Source organism: Myotis yumanensis, unplaced genomic scaffold, assembly GCF_028538775.1.
Source record: "Myotis yumanensis isolate MYYU_CA2020_CCGP unplaced genomic scaffold, mMyoYum1.0.hap1 SCAF_8, whole genome shotgun sequence".
In the NCBI taxonomy this organism is placed as follows: Eukaryota; Metazoa; Chordata; class Mammalia; order Chiroptera; family Vespertilionidae; genus Myotis; species Myotis yumanensis.
This window is the reverse complement of record NW_027223759.1, coordinates 5,890,781-5,903,320: the sequence shown is the minus strand read 5'-3', so window position 1 is coordinate 5,903,320 and position 12,540 is coordinate 5,890,781. Positions and strand designations below refer to the sequence as shown.

General features: G+C 47.3%; 1 protein-coding gene across 4 annotated transcripts in view; it reads left to right on the top strand.

Annotated features, from left to right (window-relative positions):
• Window positions 1-12,540, top strand: part of DNAH7 (dynein axonemal heavy chain 7) — a 151,913-nt gene that overhangs the window by 132,762 nt on the left and 6,611 nt on the right. For all 4 annotated transcript variants that reach the window (XM_070421732.1, XM_070421734.1, XM_070421731.1 and 1 more), the window contains 5 exons: window positions 3,188-3,373; window positions 4,865-5,002; window positions 8,719-8,949; window positions 10,251-10,403; window positions 11,718-11,895. In XM_070421732.1, the coding sequence (XP_070277833.1) occupies window positions 3,188-3,373; window positions 4,865-5,002; window positions 8,719-8,949; window positions 10,251-10,403; window positions 11,718-11,895 (886 nt within the window). The remainder of the gene's footprint in view (window positions 1-3,187; window positions 3,374-4,864; window positions 5,003-8,718; window positions 8,950-10,250; window positions 10,404-11,717; window positions 11,896-12,540) is intronic.

Genomic DNA, 12,540 nt, shown 5'->3' with positions numbered 1-12,540 from the left:
CCAGCAGGACCGTGCCCAGCAGCTCAGGACGCGGTGCTTTCTTACAACAGGGTCTCCTAACTGCTGCAGGAGGCAGCTAGCATGTCCGTTTGTCTATTAGGGACTATATTTTATCATTGGTTTTGAGGCATACACACCTACGGGCATCTGAAAAGTGATTGTACTTGTTTTGGAAAAGATTTGAGAATATCGTCAATTAGCCAGGCTCCAAAATGGCGGGGGGGGGGGGGGCGGGGGGGGGAGACAAAAAAAAAGCCGACTGGTTCCCTTCTGTTCCGGAGCCTGACTTCATGTGTAGAGAAATGTCACTGTGCGCAGGGGAGGGGGTGGGATCTAAAGAATGAGTGGGAGGTTTTCAGGCACCTCCTATGAAGAAGCAACGATGAAATGGCTTTTAAAAGGGGCAGATAATGGGTGCCGATAGCAGATGGTTATATTGTCCTTGTACATCTGAAAATAATATAATGTAATATCAACTATACCTCATTTTTTTCTTTTTTTTCTCTTTTTTAAAAATATATTTTATTGATTTTTTACAGAGAGGAAGGGAGAGGGATAGAGAGTTAGAAACATCGATGAGAGAGAAACATTGATCAGCTGCCTCCTGCACACCCCCTATTGAAAATGTGCCCGCAACCAAGGTACACGCCCTTGGTCGGAATCGAACCTGAGACCCTTGAGTCCACAGGCCAACACTCTATCCACTGAGCCAAACTGGTTAGGGCTCATTTTTTTTTCAAATGCAAATTTGTGGAAAGGTTTGGTTAACTGTAGTGATTTGGAACTTTCTCGTGGCCCATGCTGGCTGATTTGGGAGTTTATTCCATGGCTATTGGTGTGATTTTAAGAGGATATTTGCATTTTAGAATGATCACCCTAGCAACCGAGTGGAGAATAGATTGCAAGGACTTGGATGAAAGGCCAGTTTGATATCCTTTGATTTGAATTGTGTCCCCTCCTAAATTCACCACCTTCAGTTCCAGTTCTACCAAATAACAAGTCTCAGAATTTCCAACTCCTGCTTCAATGACTTCCCCTATCTGGTCTCTTCCCTGGCACCATTATTTCTATTGAAGAGACTCTGCAAAGTGGAATCACTGGAATGCAGGATTCATACACTTAAACTTCTGACAGGTAACTAACTACAGGAAGGGCATGATCAGCATAAAAATGACCCAGAAAATCCTAAAGTAAAAAATTGCTGGGTTTTAGGAGAAAATATTTTAAAACTTTGCCATATTAAAATGCCACAAACAGTTAAACATCATACAAATAAAAGACAAATGAAAATTGGAAAAAATATTTAAAATTCATCTGACAAAATAATTGTTATCTTTATAAAGAGCTTTTTAAAAATATATACATTTTTATTAATTTCAGAGAGGAAGGAAGAGGGAGAGAGAGATAGAAACATCAATGATGAGAGAGAATCATTGATTGGCTGCCTCCTGCAGGCTCCCCACTGGGGATCGAGCCCGCAACCTGGGCATGTGCTCTTGACTGGAATTGAACCTGGGACCCTTCAGTCCGTAGGTCGATGCTCAATCCACTGAGCCAAACCGGCTAGGGCTATAAAGAGCTTTTAAAAATGGGAGAAAAAAGGATAATCATTCAGATTAGAAAAACACCTAAAAGGACAGAGTAGATGATTTAACAAAATAAGAAATGCAAATGGTAAACCCCTTTTACATGTTAATATAAAAAAATAAACTTAAAAACTGCAAACAATGTCATCGTTTGTCAATATGTGTTCCTAAATGACAGCACTCAGTTTTGTTGAGAGCACTAAGAAATAGAATTCTCCGTACTGCTGGGTGTTTAGGTTAGGTATTTGTGCTGAAGTTAAAAGAAATTGCAATATGAAAAGTTATTCCTGTTGCATGCATAAACATTTAAACATTCTGTATACAAGAGACTATAATAAAAAAGCAAACTAACAGGAGAGTGTTTGCATAAATTTGATAAATAAAGGTCAATTTATAAAACAGCTTATGCAAATCAAGTAAAACTATTAAAACTTCATTGAGAAATGAGTTGGAGGCTAGCTCACAGCAGCACAGATGTTATTAAACATATGAAAACATATCAGACTGAGTTTGACAATTGCCGTGACCCATCAGGAAAGCAATTTCATGACACTCACCGCCTGCTTTTCAAAGCTCCTTCCCTTCGACGTAGTGATTTCCTTTACGGAAATCTAGACGATAAAATCCTTAGAAATGTGTATTTACTGAAAAATGATTTGAAACAGTAGAAAATTAAGAGCAACTGAAGTGTTCCATATTAGAAGATAGTTATTAAAATAGTATTCTCAGAGAGTATTTCATAAAATGGTACAAGATTCTCACGAGTTCATACCATAACAAGGTGTATTGTATATAGAGTATGATTCAAATTGTCAAAATATATCTATAGTAATATGCAAATTGACCGAACGACCGAACAGCAAAATGACCGTCCAGAAGACCATGCTATGACACCCACTGACGGCAGGCCAGCCAAGGCGGGTGGCGATGCGATTGGTCAGAGGGCCCTGCCATCGCCCCATGATCGCCCCCACAGAGGGAGGTCCAGGCTACCCAGCCAGTTGCGCTGCGGCAGGTGGGTGGGGCCTCCCTCTGGGTGGCAATCAATCTTGGAGCCCTGGCCGAGTAGCCTGGTCATCCCTCTTGGAGGCGATCGATATTTTCATGTACATTTTACTAATTTTCTTTCATCTCTGACACTTCTATTATAGAGAAAGGGCAAATAGCAATATTAAAATATTTCCTCCAATTAATTCCCTTTCGATGTGCACCGGGCCACTAGTATGGGTATAAAAAGGAAGTCAACACTGGTTATCTCTGAATTATACTGGATTTGTTCCGAATGTCATCAGCTGTGAGAGGTTTCCGAGGATGGGCTTCTGGCCATTTCACTGTATACCTGGTTCTTTAATGCTGGGTGAGCCGTGAGTTCCCGGGCTGCTAGAGGAGTTCTGTTCTCTGCACTGAGTGGGGACAAACCACAGAAGGAGAGAGGACGAAATGGGGGCAGGGAGAGCTACAGTCAGCAGGGGAGTGTATAAAGGGACACCGTGTTCACGCCAGCCTTCAGGAAGGTGTTTCAATCCGGTGAACCAACTAGAATCCCGTGTCTCGGAATGTGTGACCGGGAGCTGGCTGAGACCCTGAGCTCTTGGTTCCAGGAGCTGCCCTACGACGCCCTGCGCTACATGACGGGCGAGTGCAACTACGGCGGCCGGGTGACGGACGACTGGGACCGCCGCACGCTGCGCAGCATCCTCAACAAGTTCTTCTGCGCCCAGCTGGTGGAGGACCCGGGCTACAAGTTCGACTCGAGCGGCATCTACTTTGCCCCCCCACCTGGTGAGGTACGTGTGTCCTTCTGGGGATCTCCGAGCGGTAGACGTGGAGGTGCTCTGCTAGGGGAAAGGATGGCTCCAGAAGTCTTGTTTCCTGTTAAACCTGGTGTGAGCTCCCTTCGGTGTCATCAGGACAAAGCACAGCCTGGCATAGACACCGTGGTCTCCTGCGGCTGTGGTGGGAGGGGAGCAGAAATGTCCCTCAGCCAAGACCGGCTTCCTCGGTGACCTGAGCTCTCTCAGCGTGAAGTCAGTCCTTTGGGTAAAAAGCCATTGTCCCCAATTGAACAGGGAACACACACACGAGGGGGTAAAAGTAATATGAACAGTAAGAGGGAACACATGTCATGCTTAATTATTTACAAAGCGGTTGCAGGTCATGACTGACACTGGTAGTACTAGTCTCTCCCTTTTACCAGTGAAAAAGCAAGTTCGCCCAACTCCAATGACTCGCCCAGCGCCGCCCAAGGAGAGAGCGGCCGTCACAGAACCACCTGCCGCACCAGGCCAAGGCCCCCTTTGGTTGTTTTGTCCCAGTCCTGTCTGGTGGGAGACCTGGTATCTGCCTTCAGATCACCACACAGTACATTTCCAGGCCAGTCAGATTGGTTCTCGTTTCATTCCCGGGAGTCAGAAGGGCACCTATTGAAAGTTAAACGCGTGGCCACGCCCAACACAGACCTGTCCCATTGCCCCCCAACCCTGGCCCGTCGTCCACCGGGATTAATGCCAGCTGAGGTCAAGTATCCATGGGATGAAGAGAAAACTCCATCCCAGAGCCTCTGTCATTGATTGGGTGGAGCAAGTCACATGGGGAATCATGGGGAATAAGCTCTCCAGCAGTGGATGGCAAAGGACCCAAAGCATGGGGCCTTCCCACCCATATTGAAAACCATCAATGAACAAGCCCCCCAATCAACATGTATGTGTTTGTATATGATTAGATGAGCATCCAGAAATAGATGGGATGTTGGTAGAAGGCCAAGTAAATAAATATAAAATGAGAGCACACCTGCAGAAAAAGATGTGCAACGTTAATGATGGCCGTTATCTCAGGACAAGACATTTTCGGATTATTCTTACTTTTCTGAATTATGTGGATTTATCACAATAAGAGTCCAGAGAAAAAGTCAGAGTAGAGCCTAAAAAAATTTATTGTGATCACAATAAATTAAGAACAGTCATCAGCAAAATGCGGCACAGAAAGGTTTCTCTGGGAGAAATTTCTAAATGAAGCGGCCAGGACATTCCTCTCCCTGTTTTAAAATTCATCTCAATTGAGTGATACCGTTTCTTTTTTCTCTCTAAATGTGTTCATATCTTCTTTAAAAAAAAAACAAACCTTGGCTGAGGTGGCAAGAAAAGGAAGGCATTCAGTGTCTGGTCCCACAGGTTCATCCACTCAATAGTCGGGGTGTTGAAAAGCATCTCTTTTTGGTGGGAAAGTTCTACAGGAAATTGATTGCTAACCTCCCAACTCCCTGTTACTCATCTCTGCAGCACAAGAGCTACATCGAATACACGCAGACCCTGCCGCTGACCCCAGCCCCGGAAATCTTCGGGATGAATGCCAACGCAGATATCACCAAAGACCAGTCAGAAACGCAGCTGCTCTTCGATAACATTCTTCTCACACAGGTGTGCGATCTTACAGCGCTGGGTCCTGAGGCTGGAATGTGTGAGCACAGTAGGGGCCCGCACACACAATTCTGTCTGTGAAGGTGGATAACCACGTTGAGGAAAAGAAAAATACGTATTCATGCCTTTAGTATGGATTTAAGCAAAGTACACGGATGTATGGGGTGTTTTTCATCAATCTGTTGACCTGGAGAGAATCTTTGAGTACATTCTGCTGCTAGGAGGTCTTGGAGTGACGTTCTTTGAGTCCCTCTGAGCATTCTTTGATATCATTCTGCTGCTAGAATTGCATTTCCCCTTTCTTGCAGAAACCATGCCTAAATGTATGACATAGATGGCCCTTTACATTCCTCTTAAGAGGAAGAAGAATCTCAAAGCTACTTGGGAAGCAGTTGATACCAGAATCCATCTAGAATTTTGCCTATTTTATAGTCTCTTACTAATTCACTAGCAACTTTTAAAATGACTTATTTTTTATCAAATATTCCATAATGTTTAATCTAGTTTACATAGAAACAGTATCTTTCACATCAGTATTTTATCAGATTATATAACATTTAAAGAATACAGTGGTACCCGGCCAGCATGGCTCAGTTGAGTGTCAACCTAAGAACTAGGAGGTCACGGTTTGATTCCCGGGTTGTGGGCTTGATCCCCCGTGTGGGGCACGCAGGAGGCAGCCGACCAATGACTCTCTCTCATCATTGATGTTTCTATTTCTCTCTCCTTCTTACCTTCCTCTCTGACATCAATAAAAACATAGATTTAAAAAAAAAAAATACGCCGAAACCGGTTTGGCTTAGTGGATAGAGCGTCGGCCTGCGGACTGAAAGGTCCCCAGGTTCGATTCTGGTCAAGGGCATGTACCTTGGTTGCGGGCACATCCCCAGTAGGAGGTGTGCAGGAGGCGGCTGATCGATGTTTCTCTCTCATTGATGTTTCTAACTCTCTATCTCTCTCCCTTCCTCTCTGTAAAAAATCAATAAAATATATTTAAAAAAATAATAATAATACAATTGCAATAGTAAGTACAAGATGGGGAAAAAAAGTTTAGGAGAAAAATACAGTAACTCCTGGTAACTAAGCAGCTCCCCTGGTGAGAGCGTGAAGGGCAGGGCAGGTCAGAGTTCACGGCCAAGGCACAGAATTCAGCAGGCCCCGGGCAGGCGTCCACATGCTCGAAGGGTAAATATTTAATCTCGCTTGTCTATTAAGATCTTCTCTTGTATTGTTCTCCCTTTAGATGTACCCAATTGTTGTTGGTTGTTGTTTTTCATTTTTGAAAGCAAGTTAGTCCAAATGGCAAGAATTCCCTTAGAGAATGAATGAAATTTTAATCAGTTAAGGATGACTATTCGCTGGTGTTGCATAGAACCGAGCACCAAGATTCTTAGTCAGGACACGTGCCCAGGTTTCGGGCTAGATCGCCAGCAGGGGATGTGCAGGAGGCTTTCTCCCTCATCGATGTTTCTCTCTCTCTTTCTCTCCCTTCCTCCCCCTTCCTCTCTCTTTAAAAAGCAATAAATATGTAAAAATAAGTTAAGGATGATTATTCAGTCCAGCAAATTATTTCTCAAAATGAAGCCTATCTGACCTTTTTATTTTTGCGGAATCTCGGAGTGATAAGGGTGGTTAGTATTATGGAGCGCTTACAGTGTGCCAGCTCTGTTCTTGGTGCTTGCAAAATCCTGTGAAGTGGAGGCCGACTACTCTCCTTTTACAGGAATAAAACAGACACAGCAAGATTCAAGAGTTTACCCAAGGTCAGCAGGACAATTTCAAGCCAGGACTCAAAGCCACGCAGGCTGACTCCCACTAGGTTGGCTCTAGAATCCGTGTTCTGATCCTTTACACTATCCTGTCTTTCTAGGTTCTAAAATGGGATAAGACTTAGATGACATAACCAGAAATGCTGGGGGCGGGGGGGGGGGGGGAGGTGGGGGGGGGGGGAGAAAGAAAGAAAAAGAAAGGAAAAAAGAAAGAAAAGAAAGAAAGAAAATTAGTTGGATGTTACTTTCCAAACATAGCACCCCAATTATGTAATAATTATGTAATTTTGGATTGTGAGAAATAGGTAGACAGAAATGTTTGTGTTACTGAAATGTTTTTCTTACATTTTGAAGGGCTATTGGCCAGGGATTTGTTTTCTTAGTTTTTTGTTTGTTTGCTTGCTTGTTTTTTGGTGGAAGCACAGCTCTTGTTAGAAAATAGGAATGTTTTCGCTCTAGCTGGTTCGACTCAGTGGATAGAGTGTCAGCTTACAGACAGAAGGGTCCTGAGTTTGATTCCAGTCAAGGGCACATGCCTGGGTTGCAACCTCGAACCCCAGTGGGGGGCATGCAGGAGGCAGCCAATCCATGATTCTCTCTCATCACTGATGTGTCTATCTCTCTCTCCCTGTCCCTTCCTCTCTGAAATCAATAAAAATATACTTAAAAAAAGAAAATAGGAATGTTTTGAATGATTTTAAAGGACTTTTTATGCACAGCAAAATACAAATAGAAATCAGATATGATTCTTTAAGTGCAATGGAAATAGATAATTTTTCACTAGTTTTGGCCAAATATTCATTATCTCCTTTTTTCTCTAATTTGTCATATATTTAGTTGTAAACCTGGTACTCAGGATCATAATAAAGGATTAGCACATTCTAATATTGGCATATCCCTTTGGTACTAACATGTAACTAACACTTATCAACATTAATTTTTATTATTGTAACTTCATAGGGTTTTGTGGTGGTATGTGCTAGGTAGCTGTAAAGATCTCACTAGAAACTTAAGTAAAGTCAGCGTTTATAGAGTAGACCCGATGTGAAATATAAAATCTGAAATATAAATCTGAAATAAGACCAAACACAATTTCTTAGGACTGGAAAAATATGAGATATTCATTTATATTCTAACAGTGCCTGCTCTCTTTCAACACACACACACACACACACACACACACACACACACACACACTCATTTATTCTGAGGATCCACGGGTTTTCCAGAAAGCGCAGGCTCATTTACACAGCGCCACTGCAGACATGAACATGAACATGGAGCTGCAGAGCCCCTTCCTGGCCTCCAGTGTGCGTCACTGAGGCCGCCTCCCGCCATCACTCTTCCCGCTGAGGGAGGCCATGCTGCTCTCGGTGCCTCCTGCTTCCAGGGGAGAACCGTCTCCCTGCGTTTGGCGACCAGTAGGCGCAGAGTTATTAGCAAACACATCGCGCCTCGGGCTTTCTCAAAGCAAGAGCCCATCTCCTCTCGCTGGGCTTTAACACCCGCCACCGACGTGAATGCTTTTCCCCCCTCCCCACAGCACCTGCTCCACCCACCAGGTGGCTCAGGGGGTAGCTCAGTCCCCTCCCCCAGGCCCTCTGGGCCTCTGCACACTGTGGTGCCCTCCTTCCTCCTCGCTATCTACTGTCATCTCCCGACACGCCACGCCATGCCTGTGACCATCACTCAGTCCACCGTGTGTGAGGAGGATCGGAGGTGATGCAACGGCCGGGCGGCACCCCTGACAGTCCCCCGAGCTTCCCCACCCGGCATTCTCCTCCCTCGATGAGGACCTCTGACTCCCAGCGTGGGTTCTCTCTCCCTCGATGAGGACCTCTGACTCACAGCGTGGGTTCTCTCTCCCTCGATGAGGACCTCTGACTCACAGCGTGGGTTCTCTCTCCCTCGATGAGGACCTCTGACTCCCAGTGTGGGTTCTCTCAGTCTCGTTCCGCAGAAGCTGGCGCCAAATCCTCTGAGGAGGTGGTGAATGAGGTCGCGGGCGACATTTTGGGGAAACTGCCCAACAACTTTGACCTGGAGGCTGCCATGAGGAGGTACCCAACCACCTACACTCAGAGCATGAACACTGTGCTCGTGCAGGAGATGGGCCGCTTCAACAAGCTGCTGCAGACCATCCGGGAGTCATGCATTAACATTCAGAAGGCCATCAAGGTGAGGGGAAGGCCCAAAGGAAAGGCAAGCCCCAAATCAAATTTCTGAACCTACTCCCTAAACTCTTCCTCTAACGGTTGTCTTCATATCAAACATGTCAGGTTCGCCCTGGCTGGTTTGGCTCAGTGGAGAGTGCTGGCCTGTGGACTGAAGGGTCCCGGGTTCAATTCCAGTCACTGGACGGGCTTGATCCCCAGTGTGGGGCCTACAGGGGGCAGCCCATCAATAATTCTCTCTCATTATTGATGTTTCTCTCTCTCTCTCCCTCTCCTTTCCTCTCTGAAATCAATGCAAATATACACATATAATAAAAGCATAAATGCTAATTAGTCCAGACGTCCTTCCAGACGACCTTGTGGTCGAAGCTGGGGCTGTGAGGGAAGCCTGGGTCCTGTGTGCCAGAGGGAAGCCAATACTGGCAGCCAAGGGGAAGGAAGGCCTACTCTTGCACAAATTTCATGCATCGGGCCTCTAGTACACATATAAAAAAGAAGAAGAAAGAAAAGAGACGTGCAGCCGGCTGGCTATAGTGTGATCTCCCGGGTGGCTGCAGGGTATCTGGCTGGGCTGCTTGGCTAAGCTGCACTCAGTGTCATGCGCTTCTCCTTGACCTGGTCCTTCCGGTTTCCTTCTGCCTCTAGCATCTGGGAGCCCACAGGGAAAGGAGGCCCCCAGGATCTCAGCGCCCAGCAAACACGCATCCCCTGCTTTCCGATCTCAGTGGGGCCCTCATGACTCACTGAGCCGCGACCCCACTCCAGGGACTTCTTCACGTCCTTTCCAGGTCTCACTTGAGCGAGGTGATGCGCAGGTTTGTGGGAGGAGCCCTAGGAGTCTGTTTTTTAAATCAGGTTTCAACCATCTTTCTCCTCTGGCCCCCCTCCTCTCCTCGCGGCGCCCAGGGCCAGCGCCCTAAGTGTTTGGGGCGTTCCGCCATGGGTACCGCGCTGACCCGTAGCTTTGCCCTCTGCCAGCTGAGGCTGGGTTTCTCCTGACCACGACACTGATTGCCAATGGCTCCTATGCGCGTTAGCGTCATGGTGGTGGACACCTGAAGCAGATGCCACATGTCCATTACACCTCAATTAAAGTGTTTCCATTAAAATCTGACTCGGTGAACATTTCTCATATTTTTCTGGGGAATAGTTCAAAGACTCCAGGACTTACTTGTGAGCAAAAGAAAATATCTTTCCTCTCTTTGTTTGCTGTATGACTCGACCTTAACTCATCACCGTTGTAAACAGAGGATAATTGTGAAGAAGGTCCGTGATCACGCTAACCAGAGGTTAACTGTGCTCCAGGGGCTGTTGGTGATGTCTACAGACCTCGAAGAGGTGGTCAGCAGCATCCTGAACGTCAAGATCCCAGGGATGTGGATGGCCAAGTCCTACCCGAGCCTCAAGCCCCTCGGCAGCTACGTGAACGACTTCCTCACCAGACTGAGGTTCCTGCAGGTGAGTCCGTGGAGACGCACACACGTTCCGCTCCCTCCGGTCTCCCTTCTTCATCTGCGATGCGGCTCGCTCTCTCGTTTTCCTGGGCGTTTCAAGCACAACTGACCACGGCTCGCTCTCGCATATGGTCAGCTGCTCCCCTGAGCAGCCTAGCTCCTCGCCGTGGCAGGAGAATGTCTGAAAGCTGGTGTAGGAGCAGGTGTGCATGTTCAGTGAGGCGGGATGTTCAAGTCAAAGACAGGTGAAGAGAGAAAGCAGCCGGTGATGTTGATTTTTCCTTCCATATTTAACGTCAAATTAGGTCCTTAGAGCAGAGCATCTGAGACAGCCGGCCAGGCAGAGCGAGCCGTGCGGCCTTCCTGCCCAGCACCCGCCGGGCATCTGTCCCTGGATGGCGGGCCCCCCGGCACAGTGACGGTCCCAGCGGCTCGCTGTCCTCCACGTGTCGGGTGGGCTGTCCTCCTAACCACTTGGCAATCACGGTGCTTCCCCATGTTCTTATTAACAGTGACACTCACTCGCAGCATTAATGAACGTCCTAGATCCCGTACGTGATGCGTAAGAAGACTGCCTGTCCGCAGGGGTAGGCGACTAAACTTCCCGAACACAGGCCGGCCGCCGTGCTGGCGCCGAAACGGAGGAAGGGAGGCTGTTCTGGAGAGATGAAGGCTCTGCCTCGGACTCTCACAGGGAAAATCCTCCGGGTGTCTTTCTTCAGATGCCTCTGTAATTCCGCATTTAGTTACAGTCACTGTGCAACTCGCTTCTTACACTACAGGCCAGACTATCCGGGTGTCTTGGGGTAAAGACCCCAAGCTCTCCCTCCCTGTTTCTGCTGGGCACGCCTGTCTGACAGTGTTCCTGCCGGCTGAATTTCATTGTATTTTGGTAAAGGAGGTGGGAAAACTCCCAAAGGAATGGTGTACTGGCTACCGTGACCAGAGAGAGAAAAGGTGAAAAGACAGGAGCACCGGCCCAGCTGGGTAGGCATGACCTCCTCTGCTGCTCCACTCGGTGACACGATGCTCGTGCAGCACGTGTGTTAGTGTTCACTGCTGCATGGAGTGCTTCGGAAGGAGCCACTAGGTCAGTGTTACAACAAACATTGACATCTGCATCCCGCATGTGGTGGTACCTGAGCTGGTCTGGTGGGTGTAAAACTGAAGCCAGAACAAAACACAGAAGCTGCTACTTACTTTTAAAACCTTCAGAGAATGGCTTTATATCCCTCAGGTATTAGTTTACCTAAGAGATAATGGAGGGAGCACCAGGGGGCAGTTTGAACATGGCCAGGCCCTGTGCTTTGACCCCTAGCAATGGTACGAGGTGGGCCCGCCTCCGTCCTTCTGGCTCTCCGGCTTCTTCTTCACACAAGCCTTCCTGACCGGCGCCCAGCAGAACTTCGCCCGGAAGTACACCATCCCCATCGACCTCCTCGGGTTTGACTACGAAGTGCTGGAGGACAAAGACTACAAGGTCCCTCCGGAAGACGGTAAGTGCGGTGGCGGCATGAGCTGGCTTCTCTCTAGGCTCCGTGGTTAAACCTTTTAATCATCATGTATGTAAAGAAGTGACTGAGAAAAACCATTATGGGGGGAGAGAGAATGTGATAAAGCAAATGGAGATACAAGGAATCCAAATAAAGAGTGTATGTCCTGTGTACTGTCTTATCCTTGCAAAATGTCATAAGTTTGAGATTATCTACACTAATTAAAGACAAAGATGCTAATTGACCATACCTTTGCTATGCCCATCAGCCAATCAGAAGAGTATGCAAATTAACCCAACAAAGATGGCCGTTAAATTTGCATACTGCAGGTGGGGTGGGACAGCACGATCCTCCACCCCGCCCCACCGCCAGTAGCCATCTGGGCCTGCTGTGTGTGACCCGGGGAGGCGGGGCAGGCACCATGGGATCGGGCCTGCCATCTGCCACTTGGGGAGTGGGCCTAAGCCAGCAAGTGGTTATCTCCCAAGGGGTCCCAGACTGTGAGAGGGCACAGGTTGGGCTGAGAGACACCCCCGCCCTCCCCGCCAGTGCACAAATTTTTGTGCACCAACCCTCTAGTTTCCAATAAAAAGTAGGGAGAAAGTAATCACCAAATCCGTCATCCATGTGTCCAAGGCAACTCCACTT